General features: G+C 33.6%; 1 protein-coding gene and 1 pseudogene across 1 annotated transcript; both read right to left on the bottom strand.

The window, feature by feature from the left end:
* Positions 1 to 12,549: 12,549 nt before the first annotated feature.
* LOC144979620 (ras-related protein Rab-14) lies at positions 12,550 to 26,331 on the bottom strand. The gene is made up of 9 exons (XM_078926419.1): positions 26,183 to 26,331; positions 22,826 to 23,023; positions 21,837 to 21,882; positions 18,060 to 18,191; positions 17,521 to 17,587; positions 15,945 to 16,032; positions 15,714 to 15,744; positions 14,610 to 14,678; positions 12,550 to 13,637 (listed from the first exon to the last, which is right to left on the bottom strand). Exons 2-9 carry the CDS (start codon positions 22,929 to 22,931, stop codon positions 13,532 to 13,534), a joined length of 645 nt encoding a protein of 214 aa, XP_078782545.1. The 5' UTR covers positions 22,932 to 23,023; positions 26,183 to 26,331; the 3' UTR covers positions 12,550 to 13,531.
* Positions 19,658 to 20,977, bottom strand: LOC144980176 (uncharacterized; annotated as a pseudogene).
* Positions 26,332 to 26,553: the final 222 nt, after the last annotated feature.

Genomic DNA, 26,553 nt, shown 5'->3' with positions numbered 1-26,553 from the left:
TGAACGGTGAATACGTAAACAGTTGAATAATTATTGACAATTAAGAAAACTTACTGTTTCGTGTTTCTTATGATGTTTTTTGTTGAATCTGGTTCAAGTGCAGAGTCCAAAGAAGTTATAGAGAAAATTCCAAAAAAAAAAAAAAAATAGAAACAATATCCATCGCAGTTTTAATAGCAAAGTTTTCCGATGTGAAGAGATTTGTTTTTACGCGTTTAGAAATAATTAAGAAAAGGTGTCATTTGAAGTATAATATACAAGAAAAGAAAATGCCAAATGAAAATGCCAAATGCCAAATGATTTTTCTAATGCCAAACGGTTTTCAAAAATGCCAGATTTTTTAAATCTGGCATTTAAAATGCCAAACTGGCAACCCTGCCAGAGAGACCGACTTTTCTCACCATAAAGTTTTGTTTTGGTTTTGGCTTTGTTAATCTAAAAATTCTAGAATATTAAAAGCATCCGAGAAAAAAAAGAGGACCGGTTCAAATAGAGAACATATGTCGATTTCGAAGGCGAGCTATCAATGTGCTCGGTTTGAGATCCCCTAAAATGTTTGTTTTTCGGGGTTTTTACGGCGCTTGAAAAACATTTAGGCCATTTCAGCGCAAGAAAATATGGAGATGATATGGGGAAAGCTGTAGATCTGAAGTTTAAAGCACCAAAGAAAAAGTAAGACAAAGAGTACTGATTCAATTCGGGAACAGAATATTCCATGTCATATCAATATCCCTATTTTGACACTACCTAATAGTCCCATACTGAGACAAGAAAAGGATTCCGATATGAAGGACACACTATGATGTTTACAAAGTATGAATGACAAGGAAAACGAATATTTTTTTTCAAAAATAAAACTATACATTGAACTACCTCCTTTTTAGTTAAAGATCTCCACTAGGACCAGGGTCCAAACGAGCAATGTTAATGGACTGTACATGTTTGCACTCATGTTGACCGGGCTTTCAATCTTGTTTATATATATCATGCACTGTTATCTTATTATGGTTATTTTCTAGTTCTTGAGTTTGGATGCATGAGTGTGTATGTGGTGTGCTTTGAATGTCATGGTTAAAGATACATGTATATATGTTTGTACATCACACATACTACATGGGTACATTTAAGTTGATTTAGTATCTTTACCATGTGTACCATTATTGTAATCTTTCAATCAATAGTTTTCTAGTATTACTATACTATTAAGATTAAGGGGATATTATCCTATTTCGCCCTATACCATTTGTTATGTTATGTTATGGAACGAAATTGACGTCACTCAGTTCTTTCTTAGTTTTTAGACAGCCATGTTAATTATTAGTGATCACTAAATTCTTCAAATCAGGCTATAAGGTTACACTTAGTTTTGTTTGTTGGTATGTTATATCCGGATGGCGGATGTTGTAAATCTTTTAGCTAAACGCGTAGCATCAATAGGTGCTTAGAAGTAGACGCCACAGCGAGTCATTTCGCCCACCTAGATCACCGAGTCTCATCTAGGCAATGCACAGGATTCTACTAAGTCTGAGAGGAATACACTCAAACATATACAGAATAGTTTATTCAAAACAAAACAAAAACTAAAACGATCAGCTCAGCATGTTGCAGAAAAATGGTTTAAAAGAGGTTTTATTTTGTTTTTAATGGTTTTACAGCGCTTGCGACACTTTTAGGTCTATTTGTCCCATTGAAAAAGAAGAAAACGCGATAGTCGAACGATTGTAGATTTACAATCAATAGCACACAATAAAAAGTATACGTAAAATATAGGGGACTGGTTCAAATATATTGTGGTCCTTCTGTGCAATTAGGTCCATGAAGCCGGAGGTAATCCCGGTTTTTATAGCGTGAAACGGACGATAGCAAATTGCTTGCTTTCCTCTTTGTATCGCAAAGTACTTTGCACCAGATTAAACGGACGCAGCTACCGAACCACTGCTGGGTGAACGGTGGAGGGGGGTCATAAATAAAATCTAGACCTCGGATTGATCTCGGCCACTTTGCACATGGGCAGGGTTCCTACAGGATTTCCATTTTTAAATTCAATGAGTTTTCAAGGTTTTAAAAATTTTTATTCAAGGATTAAAACAACACATTAGCCCTTCGATGCTTCAGTTCCTGCTGCTGCCACAGCAGTGTAAGGGCCTCAAGTTCACTTCACTTCAACTTAGCTGAAGATATTATTCAGATATTCATTTGATTGAACAATAAATGTCATGGTATTCAAATAATCTGCCTTTGTTGCCATTTTATCAGCTATTTTTTTTTTCAAGATCCGAAAAGGTGATGTGGTGGATGCAATGGTATTAGGCATGGTAATGTGGTGGTGGTTGAAGTGGTAGTGGTAGGGGTGGTGATGTGGTGGTGGTTGAAGTAGTGGTGGTAGGGGTGGTGATGCGGTGGTAGTTGTAGTAGCTGTGGTTGGTATGGTGTTGTGGTAGTGGTTGAAGTATTGGTTGTAGGGGTGGTGATGTTACATTTTACACCTGAGTATGGTGAGAGAATGTGAGTAAAGAGCCTTTTCCAAGGACTCAACTATGCGCCGAGCGAGGCTTGAACCCAGGACTTTACGATCCGAAAGCGAGTGTCATACCACAATACCACTACCACATAGCCGCAGTAGTGGTGGTAGTGGGGATAATGACATGCTTGTGGTGATTATTGTAATGTAGGTAATGAAAATGATGTGGTTGTAATGGTGACGATGATCTGGTGGCGGTGGTGGTGGTTGTAGTTGTGTACTTAGTTTGAGATCATCTAAAAGTCTCATCCAGACACAAGCACATAATCCTACTGAAAGGAATACATATACTCAAATGTTTACAGAATATATTCAAAACAAAAACTAAAACAGTATTAATAACACAAAGCAGAGAGATGATTTACAAGGGGGAAAAAATGTCACCTCCTGAAACCAATACGTACATTTGACTGTTTCTCCGTTCGCCAAGGACTCCACACAGGCCAAAACCAAATAATCTGACATGGCCAAAAGCAAATGATCTCATTTCTAGGCAAAGACAGAAAGCTATATGCGAAAGGGGATAATATAGGAGGATAGAAGTCCAGCAATAGTGACATCCCTGCCCACCACAGAAGGTCAAAAGACCCCAAGCCGATTTAAAAGGAGAAAAAAAAAACGTTCCTGAAGGACTGCTGCCAGGGCCGGGACAAATCCAAGTTATTTCATTCATTCCAAGACAAAAACAGAGAGCAACCAAGAAAATAAAAACATATAGGGGGTATAGGAGTCATCAAGAATGACCTCCCTGCCCACCATGATGGAAGGTCCATATACCCCTCCTCAATTAACCAGAGGGGAATTCCACCCATAGCCCATGCATACAAAGACAATCAACTCAATCCAATTAGTATTTTTACGTAGCTAGGTAGTTTTATGTGCAATCCATAATTAATTTATAGTCCACAATCAAATTGAACAAAACAGCATCTCATTCACAAACATGATGACATTGAGTAGATGTTACACCAGTAGGTCAAGGTCTTTAAACAATTCAATATCACTGACATGATCTTATTACATTCATAATGACAGTATGCAACAATAATAATAATAATAATATCAATAATAATAATAATAATAATAATAATAATAATAATAATAATAATAATAATAATAATAATAATAATAATAATGTTTTATCATTTATTGGTCCCTAACTTTAAAAAAAATAATAATAATAAAAAATTAATAAAAATTTAAAGAGTAACAAGGATAAATGACGCAGTCTCCATTAAAAAAAATCAGATACTATGTATACAACTTAAAACACTTCCAAGCCTATTAGGTGACGTGACATTTCTAATTGAACTCATGACTTTTAATCCGTTTTCATGCAATGTAATTGTTAAATAGCAGCTCAATTTCTTTGAAGTCGTATCTTTTCAACTATTATTTATTTGGGAATAATTAATAGCCTATGCGCCTTCACTGAAAGATTGATTAATGTGACTCTAGTTTTAGTTCCAACAGGCCCGACTGCTCTCTCGGTGAAGATGGTTTGTAGTAAAAGAGCAGTGAAGGACATTCTCCCACAAAATGTAAATTGGTTTTTATTTTCTTGTGTATGCAAAAAGATGTTTGATGGACATCTTGTTCTATTAACGAGGGGTCAATGGTAAGAATTCAAAAGGATAACTTTGATCACAATGGTCAAGCTGTTGCCTACACTCATTTGTTTTTAGTGGCTTTACAGCGCTTGCGACACTATTAGTATGAGGTCATTTCAGCACAAGCAAAAAGGAGAATGGTAGAGGAAAAGTATTGGATATGAAGTTAAAATCACCAAAGAAAAGGTAAGACACAGAGGACTAAATCAAATGAGGAACAGAAGTTTCACGAGCAATCCACCAATTCTGACATTATCCAAAAGCCCCATCTAGACCTATGCAAAGGATCCCGCTATGAAAGTTACACTCAAATTTACAAAGTGCAATAAATGCGAAACAAAAACTGTAATAGGATATAACAGAGATTTGCTTTACAAGGAAAAAAATATCCTCTATGAAAGGAGAGGTGCAAAACATTTAACTACTCTGCCCAACCCCCTAAGGATCCTGAAAAATCTAGCAATCTGAATCTATAACGAAGACAAGAGCAAGGTGGAAAAGCAAAACATATTGACACACCAAGAGTGACCTCTTCACCTACCAAGGGAGCTCAAAAGAACTCAGTCCAGGCTACACTGGGTATCCTTTTATTAGTATTTTTTTTTTCTAGAATGTTTTGCGATGACAAGGGGAAAAAATATTGAAGAAAATAAACCTTGAAAAAAAAAAAAAAAATTAGAAGCTAGTAACATCTGTCTAAATGGACCCTCTTCCATGAAAATATGGAAAAAAAACAAAGAAAACGTCATACAGCCAGCGTTGCATTTCTGGCACTAAATCAAAAAAAAAAAAAATAATGTGAATTAAAAACCCATAAAGACTTAAAAGAAACAAATGTTACCATCACAACAAACCACAAAGTCTTTAAGCCCAATCACAAAATGAAGCAATTTATCAACATAAATCTCAATTGTTTGATTTACAAAATATATACGTATAAACAAAGGAAAATATGGAGAGAAGAAAAAATAACAACAAAACATAGCCACCTCACGCACAGCAAATTCAAATTGTTGAGTGATAAATATTGCCTCTGTGCCCTTTGTTTTGAAAAAACAAAAACAAAACAAACACAACAAAAACATTTGCCTCTTTTGAAAAGATAAAGCTGTACCTGCAATGAATTTTACAAGGAAAGCAAAATTCTGCCATCTTTTCGGAGGAGGTGTTGTTTTCATGTTAGAAAAAGACAAATGTAAAATATCTTTTCTTTTAAATATAAAAACAGCGTTTAATCACAATGAAAATAATCAGTAATATAAGCCAGAACGAGTAATAAGGATAACAATAATGAAAACCTGAATACAATGAAATTGGTTGCAATCCAAAACTCCCATATTTATCTAGGAAGTCATAAATCCTTAGGCTTAGGATTACCTTTGTTTCCAATTTCCTATTCATTAACCTTTGTGACCCATGACTTCAATCTGGTATTAAGTCGGAGGAAAATCAGATGATGAAAAATAAATGAATAGCTAAAATGATCAAAATATTTTATTTCATTATTTATTTTTAGTTTTATGTCAGTTTTTTCTTTTGTTTGTTGTTGTTGTATTTTTAAAGTATTAAGAATTATTCTTTGTCTTCAATAAAACAAATACACTAAGAAGGCGAAAAATATTTCTCATAAATTCAATTTTCATCATCTGGTCACCATCAAATTGACAAAATACTGGTTTAAGATGATGGGACATTCGGTTTTCAATGCAGCAATGAGAATTCCTTTGTCTTGTTTATATATCAAGTCCACTGTAATAATAATAATAATAATAATAATAATAATAATAATAATAATAATAATAATAATAATAATAATAATAATATAACAGTCCACTCCGGATAATCGCAGCTCTGTTTATTGCAACTTTCGGTTAATCGAAACATTTCCCAAGAAACGGAATTAAATCTATATAATAGTCACTGGTTGATTGCAATAAGATTCAGTTAATTGCAACAAATTTTCAACCTCAAAAAGTGGCAAATTCAAGAAATCATACAAACAAAATCTCATGATTAATTTTCATCATCGGTGAAATCATGACAGTTGAAGAATAGAGTGGGTGGGGCTTAATTATACAGTTTTTTTTTTTGTTTTTTGTTTTGTTTATTGCTTTAGGTCTCTTCCAACACAAATGAGGTTATATGAGAGATTTGTTTGTTTGTTGCTTTAGGTCTCTTCCAACACAATTGAGGTTATATGAGAGACCGCTGAAACAAAAAAAACAAGCAATCTAACAAAAATAGTACAAATGTAAATCAAAATCATAACCTAAAGATATCATAAGCTAAATTATAAATAACCAAGAACAAACAGGCAGAAGATTTACAGAATAAAAATATCCCCTGTCAAAAATACAATCACAAACCAAAGAAGCAGGATAGGCAAGTAAAGAGAAGAAGAAATGACATCACTATCGGATCGTACACCCATGCGAACATCATAGGTATATGATTCAAGGGTGATGCTCCCATCCAACCACCCGCTAATTATACAGTAGGGTGTCACCATCCAATGAGAGACAAAGAGTGCGGGGCTGTGCAGTATGGGTTTGTGAGGTCATCAGTGACCATTAGATAGGAGTCGAGGGGGCTGGGCATAGTCTAGACAACAGGTAGACAATGACAGTTGTAAAGAGAAGACTGAGGGAGTATCCTTTGTTTTAGGATTGATATCTGTGCATTGTGACCAATGGGTTTGGTGTGAGCTTTTTGTCCCTCATCATGGCTAATCTCTTTGATTCTTACAAATATTGAGAACAAAAGAGTGAACGTTAATCCAAACTGAATAAGATGTCGGTTTGCATCAAAACAGATTTTGTTTGCCAAAATCTTTACAGGGCTGCCAAACGGTTTCTGTTTCAATCAAATTGCTCATTCTGAGGTGGACTAAGAACAATGTTTACAACATCTGATTTGATATTACCATATATGTGTAAAATGTTGCAATAGTGGATGGGAAACTCAACTTCGGTTAATTGCAACATTTTCACTGATCCCAAGGTGTTGCGATTATCCAGAGTGGATTGTAATAATAATAATTATAATAATAATAATAATAATAATAACAATAACAATAATAATAATAATAATAATAATAATAGTAATAATAATAATAATAGTAATAATAATAATAATAATAATAATAATAATAATTCATACAAATTAACGTAAAAAAACAAAAAACACAAGACAAAAAAATATAAATAAATAAACCTAACAAATTAAACAATATACAACATTTGGAATGATAAGATTTTTGCAATGGATGAAAAAAAAAACTCTTCATAATATTTTTACAATGAAAATTATCACATACACACAAACTCATGTCATAGCAACAACAATGGAGCAAGCACACTAAAATGATTCACAACAAGCTCTTTAAACTAAAATAAAAAAGGAAATGAAAAGACAAATTTTCATCGACTCAAATTAGGGACTCTGAATCAAGGAGGCAAAAAGAAGTTATTGGATTTTTTAAAATTTAATTTCTTTCGAATCACAATAATTTCTACTGTGGATATGGTTTTGAATCACAATCACTCCCTAATGTTATCTGATACCAGTTAAAGAATTGGATTTTAAATTGTAGAACTAAGATAGAGCTTACATTCAAATATATGGATAGATGAAGATACACATAAAGGGGCAAACAATCTCAATGTTTAAGTTAAAATAAATGAAAGAAAGAAAGAGTAATATCCTGTTTCCTAGACAGACATTGTACTTATGTAAATTAATGATTTTTTTTTTTTTTTTTTTTGTTTTGTTTGTTGCTTTAGGTCTCTCCCAACACAATTGAGGTTATATGAGAGACCGCTGAAACAAAAAAAACAAGCAATCTAACAAAAATAGTACAAATGTAAATCAAAATCATAACTAAAGATATCATAAGCTAAATTATAAATAACAAGAACAAACAGGCAGAAGATTTACAGAAAAAAAAAAAATATCCCCTGTCAAAAATACAATCACAAAGCAAAGAAGCAGGATAGGCTAGTAAAGAGAAGAAGAAACGACATCACTATCGGATCGTACACCCATGCAAACTTCATAGGTATATGATTCAAGGGTGATGCTCCCATCCAACCACCCGCATACACATAAAGGGGCAAACAATCTCAATGTTTAAGTTAAAATAAATGAAAGAAAGAAAGAGTAATATCCTGTTTCCTAGACAGACATTGTACTTATGGAAATCAATGATTTCAGAAATTGGAACAACTATATAGAAAGAAAGAGAGATCTGAATTATGGAGATCAAGTCTTTAAATAGAATTCCTTGTGTTGAATAAAACGTAAGCCAAAAATAAAAGTGTAATGCAATCTTACAAGTTGTGTTTGGGTCTGTGTCAGGAAAAGCAAACAGAATATGTCAAGAAAAAAAAACCACTTCAAAAATATCAAATTTAGTATTGCAATATTCCCCTTAGGACCCATATTTTAGTTCTCCTCTAGGCACCCCAATTTTCAGTGAGCAAGAAACTTTAGCCCTTTTGCTGTCTTTGCCGATCTCCACAGCTGTTGAAATTCGGTAATTTAAACACACCACAAAAGACAATTATCCCATTGCAGCAATAAAGAAGGGACCTTTTGTTTTATTTCATTTTTGAGATGTCTTTTTCTTTAAATTTCCTGTTTTGTCAGACACTCTATCACACAATTTGATTTTTATCGTAATGCAAACTGATTATCACATTTTACACATTCTTACTTTTTAGATCCCTCTATCCCACATATTGAATTTTAACTGTAGACAGCCTATTCAAAATTTAAAGATTATGCAAAGTCAAAAATGGAAAAAGGTTAAAAGAGAAAAAGAAATGAAAGATGAAACAGAACGTTGTTAAAAACTCTTTCTTCTGATGTAAAATCAATGAAAACTGCATGGCAAGTTTTTCTTAAAAGGTGACAGTAATGGGAAATGTTCATCATGCTGACGTGGTGTATTGTATTGTGGATTGTTTTTGTTTATTTTTAAGGCTTTTACAGTACTTGCAATACATTTAAAATAAAAATAAATAAAATAAAATTCCCTTTATTCATCCCATAGGGGAAATTTCTCTCTAGGGTCTATTCTAAGGGAAGACTGAAATAACCCAGGCGTCAGCCGCAGTGCAGCGCCGCAAATTGAGCGAGGGCAAGGTGACTTGCTCAAGGCCACACAGTGCAGAGGCGGGTGATCGAACTCTACTTTTCAGGTACGAAGCAAAGAACATACGCTGAGTCATGCTGTTTGTTTTTTTGTTTGTTTGTTGCTTTAGGTCTCTTCCAACACAATTGAGGTTATAATGAGAGACCGCTGAAACAAAAAAACAAGCAATCTAACAAAAATGTTAAAATCAATTCTTAAATCTTACCTGATAAATCATAAACTGCATAAGTTTTAAAGTAACAGTAATGGAAATTCACAGCAGAGGGGATTTACGGATGAATTTAAAGTTATCGTCTTGCAAAATTAAATACAATCCCATCAACCCAAGAGGAAATAGGCTATTAAGGAAGAAGAAAACCCAGGCATCACCGATGCAGCCCCAATGCGAGAATACTCTAAGGAAATGTCAGAGGGTGATCGACTCCTCAGACAACAAAGACTACGCTGAGTCATGCTGTGGTCATTTCACTGTCAGTAAAAAGGAAGAAAATGGGATAATCAAAAAGTTATAGATTTACCCTTGAAAACAGACGAGAAAAAAGAAAGACAGAAGGAGAATGGGTTCAAATAGGAAACAGATGTAGATTCCAAGAGCACATTATCACTGTACTTAGATTGAGAATGCCTAAAAGTCTCATCCAGACACAAGCACAGGATCCCACCAAGAGGAATACACTCATATGTTTACAAACCATTATAATGTAAACTAAAAAAAAAAAAAAAGTAACAGTACATAACAGAGAGATGATTTACAATGAAAAAAAATATCTCCCAAAACTATAACTATACATTTGACTGATTCCCCACCCAGTCAAGGACTCTGGCCAGGGCTAGGACAAAACCAAGTAATCCCATTCCAAGACAAAGACGGAAAGCATGTTGGACCTTCCTGCCCACTATGGGAGGTCAAGAACCCAACCCAGTATATAACGGGATTAAATAAATAATATTCATTTGAGAAAGAAAATCAATAAAAATTTGAAGTGAAAATGGGAAGTGGACATGCTTTTGACGATTTAGAAAATTTGATGAAAATAATGCAATTTGTTAATTTGATCTATGAATGAGTAAGCAAGTAAATCTAATGCATGTGTCTGAGGATTCAAGTTCCATGAAATTGTTAAGGATATCAAATGACATAAAATTCACAGCTATGTGATCCTAACATACTTCTGTCATGATATTCACAGCTATGAGATCCTGACATACTTCTACATTTACTGTCATAAGATTGTATTTAATGAATTCTGTGATGCAGGAACTACTTTCTACAAATGTATCACAAATACATATATAAAGATATCTATAATGTTTATAATGAAGTGAGGAGAAGGAGTAGGAAGGAGAGAAAAAAAAGGATTAAAAAGGTGAAAAGAGGATGAAGAAAAAAAAAGAGGACTTAAAAAAACAAAACCAAATTCATCCAACTCGGGGACATGTGGCACATTGAGCAATTAAAAAAAAAACACCACCAGTCTTGTCTTGAGACCACTGAGGTGGATCCAATGAAGTGATCTAATCTCAACAACAATGGGGTGTAAGGTTAAAAAGCACCAAATCTGCACAAAATTTACAATCCTTTCACTTTCGTATCTGGCTAATAATAGGATGGAGATTGAAGGCTTGAGAAGCATTTATTCGTTTTTTTGTTGGTTTTTTTCAAAGAAAAAAAAAAAAAAGAGGGGGGGGGGGGGGGGGGGGATCAAAAATACATATGACTGAAGTAAAACTAATGTTACAATTTATTTCAAAAAGAATATTGTTCAAGATAATTCAATTTTACACACAACATGCTTTATTCAAAATTAAACCTTTGTGCAGCTTTGTGGTCTTACAGGTTGAGTCTTTGGAAACATATCATTACTCCCATGTTCTCACCAAACTCAGGTGTAAAAGGTCACCAGATCAGAAACAGCACTGCCTACATCAAAAACAAATTGTAATAATGCCTCACTAGCTGTATGTCTCACCTCTCATGTTCAATAAAACGGTTGGATTGACACCTCTTATATATATATATATATATATATATATATATATATAATATATATATATATATATAATATATATATATTATATATATATATATCTATATATATATATATATATATTATATATATACACAGCTAACCAAGAGTTGTCACCAAGAGAGAAGTGAGATCGCAATGACTTTGACCTGGGCTTAACTGAATCCGTTTTACTGATCTCTTGGTAGAAATGGGAAGAAATGATGGCAGATTTAGAGTATAATCTAGCCCGCCCACTTTTATTATTTTCCCAAATTCAGCAACAAACCAGCTTATACACATATATTCATACACACCAATCATACACCCAGGACCGATGCCCTTACTTATCCTTTAACTTCAAACTCAATCATTTTTTTTTTAGTGATATAGAAATAAAAATTTGGATTGTTTGCAATCACCCCACAAACTTAACCATACAAAATGCAGCCTTTATAACGCATAATGAAATATAAACAAACAAAATTAGCAATAAAATCAAGACGGAAATTAAAGAATCACAATGGTGAACAAAAACAAAAGAGGGAAGCAACTTAATAATAAATACAAAATTGTCTTGTTCTCGTCGTGATCGCTTCCCATTTATAGTAATATCTATTATCACCATAACGACAACAACAAAAAAAACTTAAAAGAAAATTATCACTTTTATCATAATAAATCAGTAAAAAATAATGAAAAATCAACAAAGAAATCTGAAATAAATAAAACAAAAACAACAAAAAAACAGAAACAGAAAAGCATGTAATCGACTATGTAGAGCTGTTTTCTGGAGGTTGTATTCAACAATAAATATATCATGTGTCAAGATAAAAGAAATGGAAAAGAAAGAGAGAAAAAAAATCACCAAAAATCACAAGTCAACAAAGAGAGGACTCCGTACTGTACTGGTAGTTGTGAGAGGCCCTATAACTCACATCAAGTGATTTTTACAGACACAACAGAAAAGTTGTCTAGCATGGCTCATCAGAATGTGATGGATCTTCTTTTTTTTAGAAATGCATTCACAACTCTCATATATACAATTATAACAAATGCAAACCATTTGACCAATTATCTATTTTAGTTTTAGCATCATGACCAAAAATGAACTGGACATTTTGCTCATTTACATATGAATCATAGTTTTCTGTTATTACTTAGCTGACTCCCAAATGTTAACAAGTTACAGATTTCACCACAACTGGCCACATCTTAATTACCAATAATAAACAAGGACTATATATTAAGCAAAGATTCCGCTTATGCAAAATGACTTTATTATTTTCAATTTTTGACCATACAAAAAGCAACCTGGGAAAAATTATTTTCATGTCAACATGGATGTTTTTATTGCTTTCAGATAACTTAAGTTTGTTGACAATCATAAACACAAAATCAATTTCAATTCAAATTGTTGAAATAAACCGATGTCTGTCAAATATTTTTTGATTAGGTCGATTTTAGCTTAAAAGGTTTTCACTCCAATTGAATTGATAAAAATAAAATTTTATTTTTTCTTACTTGGAGAATATTGGATAAGAACAACTGAATGACAAACCATAATGTTCAAAAACTGGCTTCTATTGATTTGATAAAAGAATGAACATGCTCCATTTAGCCATCCTGACAGTAAGTCAATAAAGAAATAAAACACTATCTTTTGGAGGAAAGCCGGTTTGAAGTCTTGTTTTCAAAGGAATATAGCAAGTCCTCAATTCCTTAAAAAATTTCCGATTTTATTGATTATTATATTATCTTTAAGTAATGGAAAACAATATTTGATACATCATGACCAATAAATAAAAAGCATCATTTAAGTTATAAAATTAAGAAAAACAATTCTCAAAAGCTGATGATTCGATCTATCTGAATAACCTGTGACAATGAGATATTTTGATAATGATGATGACAATAGTAATAATAATAATAATACTATTTAATAATAATATTATTACTACCATGACATAAATAATGATAGTGGTAAAGATGATGATGATGATAATAACGGTGATAGCAAATCCAAGCGTTCACACATTAATGACCACTACACACTGACACTCATACATACATACACACACACGCACACACAATCAGCGAAACAGACAGCACACTAAACCAACACTCAACCAAGCACTTATTCGTCACATAACACTAAAAATAATAGTTTATCATTATGATAACAATAATTACACATCACCATCTTTTTACTGACACCCCACCACAACACAATAATAAACTAGCAAGGACAGCCTTCCTTGATTGGAGGTTGATCTGTATTGATGGGGTTCCTCGGAGTTGCCGGTTTGTGCTGGACCCCAGACTCGGCTGCATTCAAGTCCAAGCTGTGTTGGGAAAAGCGAGGAATAATATAGGATGATGATAGCAATATTTTTAAATATTAATTAATAATAACATTAATATTAACTTTTAACAATTTTTTAATAAATTTATTTTCATAATGTGATACTTTGGCTGCGGATGCCCCAGAGGTCCCCACTCTAGGGGATGAAATTGTGTGGGTGGCTTCCTATCCATAAGCTATATGGTTAAGCCATATGGCAGGGACAAAGATGTTAATTCCAGTGGACTGCCACAAGATAAGCTATATGGTTAAGCCATATGGCAGGGACAAAGGTGTTAATTCCAGTGGACTGCCACGAGACCATTCCGGATGACAAACCATACACAGTTACCCCTGAGCAGCCCCTGGATATAAGCGACTAAATAGCGAGCCAAACCTGGTGCCCGAATGGCTTTGGCCATCCCAGGCCACCACGCTATGTCTCAACTTGTGCCATGATGACGATTAAGGACATTAGCAAAACATGAGGAGAAATGAAGGACTAGGAGATCAAATCATGTTACAAAGACATAGACAAATCAAATGAGAAAGAGACAGCTATTAATAAATATATTCTTCTATAAAATATTATGCTTCAGGAGATGAAGGTCTATTTTAATTTTAATGGAACAGAAAAATATAAATAAATAAATAAAATTTTAAAAATAATAAATAAATAAAAATAAATTTTAAAACACCAAAAACAAATAAATAAATGGGGATGTTACACAGTAGTTTTGTCTCCACTTCATAACCAGGAGGCACTGTGTGGCTCAAGTCACCCCATCCAAGCCTGAGAAGCATTTCTTACAATCACCTCAGATTAACTCAAAGAACAATTTGAGTAACAGGGTTTGAAAACAACAGAAACAAATTAGAACAAAAAATAATATAAAATAAAAGAATAAAATATAATTAAAATAGAAAAAAAAACAAACAAATACAATCATTTCCAAACATTATTTGAACCAACCTTCCATCTTGAATGTTCTGGTAGATTTTCTTGGCCGTGTCTAAAAATGCGTCTTCTACATTCTCACCCCTAATAAGAAGATAAAAATATGTATATAAATAAATATGTATCGAGGAATTTATGTAGAAAGGCAATTAAATGCCCATAAAACAGTTGAAACAAACTGACTTAACCAATATATGTCATCAGCAGGAAGGGTGCACTTTATGACTAACGACTCAATTTCATTATTATTATTCCCATTCCAATCAATGCCCTCATTACGAAATGGTCAAGTATGTGAAACATACTATCAAAAAACAAACTTGCATTAATTTTGTTTGTGTTCCGGATTAACTTTTTGTTTTGTTGCTATAAAAATTAGGAACATATCACCTATTTGTAATTGTTATCAAAATGTCATTTCAACGTAAGCCCTCACACACATACCATAGGAATCATTGCTATTTTTAATTTTTCCATGTAAAATACATTAGGATTTGTCTACATCATGAAATTTTATTTCAATATTGATTAATATCTTCATATTTGGAATAACTAAATATATAATACATCTTAATCATATGTGATAAATTCAAACGTAATTCCAATAATTTTGACTTGTAATCAAAATCTAGACTTCTGATTCACTTGATTCTGATTCATTTGACACGATACCAGATTGTAAAGTTGTCTAAAACAATTTCCTAATAAGACTATTTGTGTCAGTGCATGACATTATTAGTCGGAAGGTGAACATTTTGGATTTGCATTTTTTTAAATAAAATGGTCAGCAGAGCATTTTAATCTTTATTTGAAGTAAACAGGGTGATTTTTCATGAAGTTATGGTCAGATGTATGGGAAAGGTATCCAGCAACTGTTCTCAAATTTCATAATTTTTCAACTTGACTAGCTGAAAAAAAAATATCTAGAAGTGAAATTAAGCTTTGGTGTTTCCTGAAGATGTACAAAAAGGGTTGAATTAATCATTTATGACAAGAACTCATTTTGGATAAAAACTGGCAATATCTCAGTTCAAACCTTTTCACCATCCGACTGATTGTCATTCACTGCAACATTTTAGAATATTTCAAAATAATAAACCCGTTTACAAAAACACTTACGTTTTGGCACTGCATTCCAAGAACATTAACCCTGAAATATTGAATAAATAAACAAATAATGAATTGAATATAAAAGGACCCATAAGAGGCAAATAAATAATATAAATGGCAATATTTATTCTATCGATGAGGCTCATACAATATTCTGAATATCTAACTGGAAATTTATTAAAATTTGAATTCTTTACTGATTACATGCATAAAAACACATATCTATAACTCAAAACTTACCATTCTCCTCAGCAAATTGCTTGGCCTCTTCGTATGTTACATCTCTTTGGGCATCAAGATCACATTTATTTCCAATGAGGAATATCACCTGGAGGTTATAAAGTAAACACGCTTGCTATATAACTATTGATTCCAGACATATATCCACTTGCATTCAAAATCAAGAAGATCTTTTTAAAAAATTAAAACTTGAAATTCAAAACAAATGTTTGATAAGATAGGATTTAAAAGGAGCCATTATTTTGACCATTACATTCATTACGTTCATAGGGACGAATAGAAAGCGGTTTCAGTGTGTAAAGGTGAAAGGCATATGAAGACGGTACAGGGACCAGCTTATCTCGATAATTATGAAAATTTGATACAAAAAAATGTATACAACACCCTGGAAAATCAACAAACAAAAAACAACCATTATCTTAAAATTATGAACAGTGTAGAATTTTCTTGACAATTTATAGTTTTTCAATGTTTTCCATGTAGCTGATTATTTTTGTTCTTTTTTTGTTATTTTTAACTGTAGTTACCTACAACTGTGTTGATTTTATGAAAAATAAGACTTTTCTTCAGTTCTGAATAGATTTGGTCATTAAAAAATCTTTTTTAAAAAAAACAAAGAATTTTTTTTTCTTTTGTCAAAATATAATAATGGACTTGAACTTGGAAAATTGAATCTCTACGTTTTTAAAAATTTTACCCCAGAGGATTAGAACTGTTGGGGGAAACTTTTGGAAGAATTCCCCCCCCCCCCCCCCTCATAAGATCCTTCCACAACTTCATTTCTCCGACACATCTGACTCAAATAACCAAATCTGACCTATGCACCACACTTTTTGACTTCTCTTGACACACTAAAGCATTTCCCAAAAAAGCCTGTCATCCTAGTTTTGCGTATCAGATCGTATTTGTTATTTGTTTCATCTAATCAAAAAACATGTGAAGAACGATCATCATTTTGCACAAAATTTAAGATAAACCAATTGAAAAAGCATTGAGAAATTAAACCCATAAATTCCAGATTTGCAAAACAAAATCAATCCTGACTACTTTTTTTTACTCATAGTTAACCTAGGACTAGAGCATAATTATTTTATATTTACTTTTTAAAAGGTCATATCTTTCTTTCAATACACATGACATGATACATAGCTCTGATCTGCAAATGGTAGTTGACAAAATTGAAAATTTTAAATGGAACATATACACCTATGTTTTAAGTCAATAAGCTAAGAGAATGTGCAAAATGATTTGACAACTGTCAGACATTTTACAAGTCTGTTAGGGATTGGTCAAGTTAACATTAAATAATTATCACATTCTCACCGTGTTGCCCTAAAGGCTATTTTTATTAGCTTAATTTTTAAAATCTATTTTCCTGTAAATTTTTACATATTTGTAAGGACTTGGACAACCCAACTAAGATCATCTGATTTATAATGGCATAAAAGAAGGATGCAATAAACAAGCAGTACAGTTGTAAACTTAATTAATCCCTCTAGCCCAATCCGTTCGCAAAAAAATAATACGAGTCAATTCTTGATTACCGAAATGAAAATAAAAATCATGGAATACTTACAGTATTGGGGTTGGTGAGATTGCGGGCGTCTGTCAACCAGCTACTTAAATGATTATATGTGCTCCGCCTGGTAGGAAGCCATGAAAATACAGGACAAAATTGATTTTATTACCTATGGTTAGAGTGACAACAGCAACCCAAACAACAATAATGTGAATATTCTGATCATAGTAAATACTGCGGTAATCTTGGGTAAGTATTGTCAATAAAAGACCAGATCTACCAAAGGCAACAATAAAAGGTTAAATGAGTTTTAATTTAACTTAATTTAACCGAAAAAAGAACCTGTTAAAACTAAAAATACATAATTTCTAGACTTATTTATACAAATTATCACTTAAAGCACTTAAGAATTGACATAAATGGTCCCATTTGACAACATAGTCAATCTTGATTAAACTGACAATATTTTCCATATTTCTCTAAAGTATCAATTTCAAAATATGAATCTGGCCAAATGTGATATAGGCTATATATATCAAATCTGTCTGTATAAATGACAGCTCTATAATGCAAAACTATTTCTAAAATAAACTGACCTGGTAATATCGTATACCATGAGAGCACCAGCTGCACCTCTGTAGTAACTTCTAGTCACAGCTCTAAACCTTTCTTGACCAGCTGTATCCCAAATCTGTAACTTTATCTTCTGGGAGGCTACCTCGATTATTCTGTGTTGGAGAACCAAGAAATTTGTCAAGTGTTAAATCTAAAATAAATACAATGGCAGCAGTAACAAGGAATAGTGATGTAGTTTTAGAAGTAACGATGCAACACTTTTTAAGCTATACTGCCACATAAAAAAGGGAAGGTGGCACACAATATACAAGACATGTTTGACACTTTGAGCTCTATAGGCATGACACTCAACTTCAAACCTGTGAATCCCTGATACGAGTAAAACTGTAGGTGGCTCAAACTCAAAGTTGAGTCCTTGGAAAAGGTTCTTAACACACATTCTCTCACCGTGCCTCAGTTGCAAAATGAGTACCTGCTTGGTGACAATGTGGTTTGTGTTGAATTAATAATGACAGAAGTCATGTTTCCTCTTACAGGTTTCGTGGTGTTGTTGGCTTGTGGCACCTTGCAATGCACTTTGAGCACACTCAGCGGATATTGCACATTTTAAAAACTGAATTTTATCTAAGATGCTTTTTAATGAAAAGCACTATACTATGTTATAATGAAAAATGTTAGAGAATTTATCGGGACATGCAACTGGTGCAAGGAAGGAACAGATGTAGATCCATCCCAGCAGCAATCTACCCAATTCCCTGAAGCCACAAGTCTCATGAAGACGCCTGTATAGAATCTCAACAGAAAGGGAAGAACCCACATATATTTTAAGTACATTTAACCAGAAACCCAAAATATAGAAACAAAACTGTATCATTGAGCATTTTCAAAGATGCATCATAATCATTGCATTCCACAATATCAAACTGGAAAAAATTTTATAAATATTTTCTGCTCCAGCTGTTATTGTCCTTTTGCCGAAATCGGTATGGTCTGCAGTTATACTTTATGACATTTTAGCCAAAAAAATTTTTTAAAAACAACAACAAAACAAACTTGAGAATTTATATAGAACAATATTCACTAAGCGCGATCAATGTGTTTTACAAAGGATCCCTAACCAACAGCAAACACTTAAGAAGTAGGACAAGACATAATGTCTGTTGGGCGATATGACATTTTTTTGTTGGACAGAGATGATGCTGTTAAGGGGAGGGGCGACACCTGAAACTATTTTCAAGAATAATAATTAGATCCAATATATTTTTATATTGGGACATTGCCTATGACCAATGGATTCGAACCATGTGATTTATTTCGGTGGGCGTGTCCGGTTGCCATGGTGACGGCCGCCATCTTGGATTTTTGTCCTCTCTGAGTGCTATTTTTAAAAGTTACTTTCTCAATAAGTTTCCATGGAATTGTTTTGAAATGTTGCATGGTGGTTTATTTGTACAATACAAAAAAAATTACAGAGCGTTTTTGAAATATTTCAAATACATTTTTATTTATAAATTTTTAAAAATAAACATTTTTCGTACGCAAAAAAATCATGTTTTTTGACATAAAAATGTCAATTTTTCATAAAATAATAAAGATATTCAAAATTCCTTCTGTATGATTTTAGATAATCACTAGAACTCTAGACATGCAAAGTTATAAACAAATTGATTGATAAATGACAAAATAAGATAAAAAAGAGTGTTAAAAGATGGCATTTTGAGAAAAACGAGATCAAACATAATGATTAATGAAAACAATAAAACAAAAGAGTACAACCACCTCAAAACATACCAGCACCGTATGAGGGTCCCCCGTGTTCTTTTTCTGCCTCCATCTGGGCTTTTTCACGGGCCTGAGCTTTTATTTTACGTCTTTCTTTCTCATTATGTTGAGTAGACCGTATGCTTTGGTCAAGTCTTTTTGACTCTGCTTGCTGACTCAACCTCTGGGAGTGTTCTCCCAGTCCACCTATGCCCAAAGACACTTTCAGGGATGTTATTCCTGCTGGACCAAAATTATACTCTGCAGCTGCACTTATGACACCAAACTCAACTTTTTTCAGGGAATGGAAGTATGTTTTATGGTATCTTGCCCAAACAGAATTATGAAAGCTTTCGTTTGGATTTTGTGTTGCCTTCATCTCACAACGCTTCAACAAAGCATCCGAAGACAACCTTTCATATACAGGCTTCAAGTGCTCATGGAGTAAATCAAAATTCAAAGGTGTATGTACACGCTGCTTGTGTCCACCAGTATACATATGGGCAGCAACATCTTTTTTATAAAAGCACCAGGAGTCCGGTTCAGGAGGACAAAACATATGTTGAGGAAAGTCATCGGTAGAATAACCGTGATAAAGGCTAGCAAGAATAGCGCGTCTCATTTCCTCCACTGTGGCATTGCTTCGAATCGCTTTATCATAATACTTTTGAAGCTTTCTCATGGTCTCAGCAGTGAGGCGCCCGTGACCTTTGCCACCCAAGGTAATTCCTTTTTTTCTACAATCATCAACTAGATTACGAAGCGCAGTGCCCATACGCTTTGAAACATGATTGATTCATTCCTCCTTCACGATCTCAATACCAGGCCCATAAGGCCGTAATGCCTTCAAATTATTGTACGTCTTAGAATCACCATCACTGATCATTGTGGTGTAGCGAAAATTGTGTTTCTCAACTGACCGGTTCCAAAGAACTTCAGCTGCTGTCATTTCCATCATACCAGAGCTTCCGCTGAAGTTTATTGAGCATTCTCCACTTTCTTTGTGCTCTGTAAGCCACCTATCATAATGCTGCGGGTTCTCACGTTTGATCCATTCCCCTGTCTGTGCACATACGTGGCAATGCAAGCTCATTACCTCGTCTTCTTTTCTTGCTTTATTGATTCTTGCAGCAAATAACTGTTGCCAACGTTTGGATTTTTTGGTCACTTTAGGCATATTTATAATAATCCAGTAAAAAAATAGAAATATTTAAAGATAATTAATGACATTTCGTGTCAAAATTTGATAAAACAATTGATCAACCGAAATGTAAACAGATCGTAGTAAAAATCGTAGTGAAGAGCCGCGAACTTTCACCCTGACTCGACATCCAATCCCTTGCTGGGAGTCTGAGGTCGAGAACAAGGTCAGCCAATCAGATCGCACCATTCATGATCACGTTGTATTTACCTGACAACTTGACCTCTTGTCAGCTGTTTGACACACAATTTTCGTTCACGACTAAGTTTCTAAACCCCTCCCCTGCCCACATTGTGAGATTTATGAGACTGAAACCGTGTCAACGAGAAAGACAAAGAGTAGACCAAACTATCGATATCAAAATTTACAACATCGATATACATTATAATGCTTTTCAGTCCTATTATTTTCAGTTGAATTTTCACAAAAAATTGAAAAGTTTGATATTTTCATATCGACTCCATGTTTATAAAAGACGATTTACAAACTTTTTATCATCCAAATCACCCTCTCAGTGCTGAAAATATGTAAAAAAATGATTGTTCTTTCATAATAAACAAAAAACTGAAATTTTATATTTTGACCCAAAAATCGATTTTTCAGGTGTCGCCCCTCCCCTTAACGGCCAGGTACTCATTTCACACCTGAGTATGGTAAGAGAAATAAATGAAGAGCATTTTCTAATCACAAAACTATGCACCGCTCAGAACAGGACTCGAACCCTGAACCTTCTGGTCCAAAGGTGTGTGTCATAAGACCACATAGCCACACAGATAAATATTATGAGAAAGTAAAAGTCAGTCAAGCATTATGGATGACAATGTGAATGACTTACCTTGTACCAAACTCCACTCCAATCGTGTGGGGACAGTCAGCCATAACTGGAAAACATAGAAAGAACGGGTTATACTAGGGAACTAGTGATCGTATAAATGGACATAACTATCCTCAACTCTACATCAATTACTATTTGTAACAATTAGAGTTAGAGTAATACACTAACATTAATTCACATCAGAATATTGAATTACTCAATATATTTCAGAATTTAATATGTAAATTAGTGATCCCCCCCCCCCCCCCCCCCCCCCTTCCCCTGAATTGAAATAAAAATATAATTTCCAACTCTGTTTACCTGAAAGTCATCAATGATAGCAGTTGAAGCTCATAAAGGTGCCTTACTCACCAAATTTGACAGAGTATAGAAATATTAATTTAAAGCCAAAATAAACAAACCACACACACATTGAATATAATAAGCAACAACAATGAGATTCCAGTCTATAAAATGTGGGACCTATGGCTCAGTTGGTAGAGCTCACACCTCACAATTGAAGGGACCAGAATTGCTTTTGCAGCAAAAGTTTTTCGAACTGCCATCCACCCAGCAGTAATTGGATAGGTTGATTTATTAGATCAGGTGAAAAGTACTTTGCAATAAACTACAGTCCAGTCCAAAGGGTAGCAAGCTATTGCCACTGTCAATCTAATACTACAGAAGTTAGGGGAAACTCTTGCCTCTTGGGCCTTATGGCTCTGAAAACCTTTTCTTTTGTGATTAATATTTTGTCACTGATCAAAACGGAAGCAGGTAAAAATGTATTCACATGATAAAACTAAAACACAAGGAATATTCTGATTTCCAAACTTTCTTCAGACAACAAAAATTGTACAAATCATTTTGCTATTTTATTTCTTTCTTTTTTTTTTTTTGCTCCTTGTTAAATTTCAATAAACATTTTTGCTCTTTTTTTTCTTCAAGCCCTTATAATTACAATTCTATACGCTGTGCTTTTTGACATTCATTTTCATAGAGTCGCTTACATTTCTTTTCTGTGAATTGATGAAGGAGACAAGACTTGCCGACTCCCATGTCTCCTATAATGATATACTTAAAAATGTAACTGTAATTGTACGGACCAGCGGCCATGGTGAAACGGAATGGTGATGGAGGTGGTGGGAAGTAACTGAATAATCACAACAACTACGGTGAATTTTTGAAGATGACGTCTGACAGATAACCTGGGGATAACAAAGTAAAAGATCATTGTAATAGTTTGCAACCCTCAATAGTTTCTCTCCTAGTTACTTTCTACCATAACCACTACAACACCTCTACAACTATTTCTAAAAAAAAAAATTTTTTTTAAATAAAAATCACCAGATCTGCCTCTGGCAAAAAAAAAAATTAAACATCCGAATTTCATGAGTATCTGGCTAAGGCAGTGATGAAAGACGGATGCTTTTGTAAAAAGGATGACTAACAGCTGGCATCTTGTACAAGTACAAGAAATGGAAATAAGTCTTCATTAAAATGGTCTGTGCAAGACACTGATACGACTTAATTTATTTTTCAGAGGAACATCAAATGATATGGAGACCTAGCTCTAAAATACATTAGCTATTAAAAGACATATAATTTTAATTAAATAGCAATACCTAGCAGGAAACACTAGATATCACTCTCACAGAGTGACATCTTACACCTGCCATTAATTAATATTCATTATTTTCAAGACCCAAAGAGCAGATTGAGTTTAATTTTAGTTTGAAATGTTTTTTAAAAACTTGATAATGATGGAGATCTTATCTAATTCACATTTCACACAGACATAACACGACTTAAGAATATCATTTCTACTTAAAGCATACATAAATGTCCAAGAGACAAGTCACTAATTAGAAATTAGGGAAATAAATAGTAAATGTAAGCCTTGATACTTGATTCAAACCATTGTCATCAAAACTATTTTGTGTCCTTAAACCCTATCAACATATAAAAAGTGTTGAGAGCATCATCACCATATCTACTACTACTATATCAAAAATACAAATTTTGTCTGAGTTATCAACTCAAGACTTAAATTATCTCTTGAAAGGTTTTTCATCAAGAGATGATTACTAGATTCACGTCAGGCAAACTAATTCTGGAGTCTGGAGACAGTGTGTAATGAAATCAGATAAGGTGACTCCAATCTTTCTAGTGAAAACCCAGTGAGTTAAGCAGATCTGGGCAAAGAAAATTCATAAAGTTCATTTGACCAACTTGACCAAGGTCAAAGCATCTTTTTTTTCTATACTATTTTTAAAAAAAGACTCCCTATTCATTCCAAGGGCACACGTAAAAGTTAATATTTGCCAATAATAATTAACTTTAAATAAAATCAACAGAGTGCTCATTTGCAGTAGTACTGCAAATAGTGATTTTCACGGCAAAATCACTAAATTTACAATAGTAGTAGAAGCGCTCTCCTGATCTGAAAAACGTTTTTCCCCTCACTGAGCACAACATAATTTTCTGTTCAAAATGGCGGTGTTGTCGAATGAGAGTGTGTTAGTTTTAGAAGGAAAGAAAAGGAAGGATGATACTAGCATTTTGTGTGACTGAGAATTAAGATTTTGAACATTTCAAATTTTCCCTTCAAGTCTGAAACTTGACTTCATTGTGTTTTGTTTTTGTTACCTTAATCCAATCCATGAAAATTTCCCCACCTCCCCGGTGTGATCAATGGTTCACATCTTGAAATCTATCAGAACTTATCTCTTAGATTACTTTAATGAATAATTCCATTCTCGTTTATTGTTTTATAATTTAAAGTTAGTTAAATGTATATTATAAAGGTTCCAGGAACTCTCTCTCTCTCTCTCTCTCTGAAGTTTATTTATATTGCGCCAAATCCAATAATAATACAATAAAGTCCTAGGTGCAAAGTAATGAAACACATATGTTGAAGGCGACTACCGCAAATACAGAACGAACCCAAACAGAGCATATTTGCAGTTCTAGTACTGCAAATATAACAGAAATTAACAATATCCACTATATTTGCAGTTGTACTATACTACTACGGCAAATAATGAAAACCAACGCTATATACTATTTGTAGTGCTACTGCAAATATAGGTAGCCTAAAATTAAAAGTTTAAAATTAAAAAAAGGATGGATCAGCTTTAACTTTTAGCCAATGACATGTCTTGCTTCCTATTACTACATTAAATTTGACATGTGTCACAAGAAAACCAGCCAACCTTTGTTCACGGTAACCGGGCACCTAGCCTCAGAATCTAAGTACACGGTAACTCTGGTAACTGGTTTGCCACTACAATACAAGCAATGGATGGACCTCGCTCTGTATGTATATATGTGTGTGTGTGTGTGTGTGTGTGTGTGTTATTTTAAAAAATCAAATAATACAATATAACCCATTAAAGGCGAGATTCAAGATTACCATGTATGTTACTGTTACCGTGTATGTAGATCCTAAGGCTAGGTGCCCGGTTGGTAACGAAAATGATGATACCAAGATATTCTGCGATATTCCTCTATAAAGAAGCTATGCATCTTTAATTGAACCCCCCTAAAACTTAGTAAAAGCGAACTGCAATTTCCAGTCATAACTTTCTTATGGGCAAGTTGGGTCACAATTTGACTCCCACTGCTGCTGCTCACTAAACTGCCTAAAGTTACCATGTACGTAGACACTTTTACTTTTACTTGGACCTCATTTCAATTTCATTTATTTTTTTCATCATGTTTAGTCTTAGTTTACGCATCTAAATTAGTTTACATAGTTTAGTTTGAACATAATTTAATTAATATTAATTTATTTATTTTAATTAGGCTACTATTTACTTAGATTATATAATATTACTCTATCTATTATTATTATTACAAGAATTAGGCCTAGGCCCCCAACTCAAACAAATCGCCGTTTCATACTGGTTGGCAATCCTGTATTATCTTGGGGGGGGGGGGGGAAGCAAATTGCTCAGCAACAGTCGCGTGAAATGACTAAAATTATAATTTTCATTCTCTTACTTTTACTTTTAGTCACTCACTCTCCTGCATGACTTTGTCCGGTCTTTCAACTTTCATCGATTAAATTAGATCCCCGAAGTCCCAATCCCTCTCAATTTGATCTATGAGAGGAAAAAATTGCTGTGGCTAAAGGAAAATTATAGATACTATCTTTGAATCAAAACCAAGCACGTTACGTGGCTAAAACCAACAATTACAGCGATTTTATAGGAATCTCACGGTTGCTTTTTTCGGAATCCCGTTCATACGAAAGCCCAAACACTACTGGCTGAAACATGATTCATAGACTGCAACTTCCGTTGATCATCTTCGAACAACTGAACGAAATCTAGTAATAATAGGACGCGTTCTACAATATTTACCTGTTACTGGGTTATATCCTTATCAGAAGATAAAATTTCATGTAAAACCTGACGTTTTCTATCGATTTGCAAGTGAAGATTCCTGTGTTTATTGACAGTATTGCGAGAAAATGGCGGATGTGTGCTGATTCGTCATCGCCATCTATCACAGGGGCGTAAACAACGGGAGGTAACTAAGAAAAAACTCAATTTGAATCGTGATTCTATTTACATGAAAATCATTATAATTATGTTCCGATTATTATTATCATTGTTATTTTCCCCCTCTCTATAAAACCACTCATATTGATTGTCCGGTGAGAGAAAAATGTTCACCAAAGCAACCTACCTATAATGATTAATTGATTATTGCAATGACTGCCAAATTTCTG

Source organism: Berghia stephanieae, chromosome 9 (assembly GCF_034508935.2).
Source record: "Berghia stephanieae isolate SIO BIC M18660-M18661 chromosome 9, UCSD_Bste_1.3, whole genome shotgun sequence".
In the NCBI taxonomy this organism is placed as follows: domain Eukaryota; kingdom Metazoa; phylum Mollusca; class Gastropoda; order Nudibranchia; family Aeolidiidae; genus Berghia; species Berghia stephanieae.
Note: the sequence above shows the minus strand (reverse complement) of the source record. Positions and strands in the feature narration are given on the sequence as shown.

What these genes read in the sequence shown, in the direction of transcription:
- LOC144979620 (XM_078926419.1), bottom strand. Translation starts at nt 22,931, where the DNA reads ATGGCCGCTGGTCCGTACAATTACAGTTACATTTTTAAGTATATCATT. An exon ending in ATCTCACCAACCCCAATACT is followed by an intron (nt 16,033 to 17,520) that starts GTAAGTATTCCA and finishes TATAACCTCCAG; the next exon opens with GTGATATTCCTCATTGGAAA. An exon ending in CAGAACATTCAAGATGGAAG is followed by an intron (nt 13,638 to 14,609) that starts GTTGGTTCAAAT and finishes TTCCCAACACAG; the next exon opens with CTTGGACTTGAATGCAGCCG.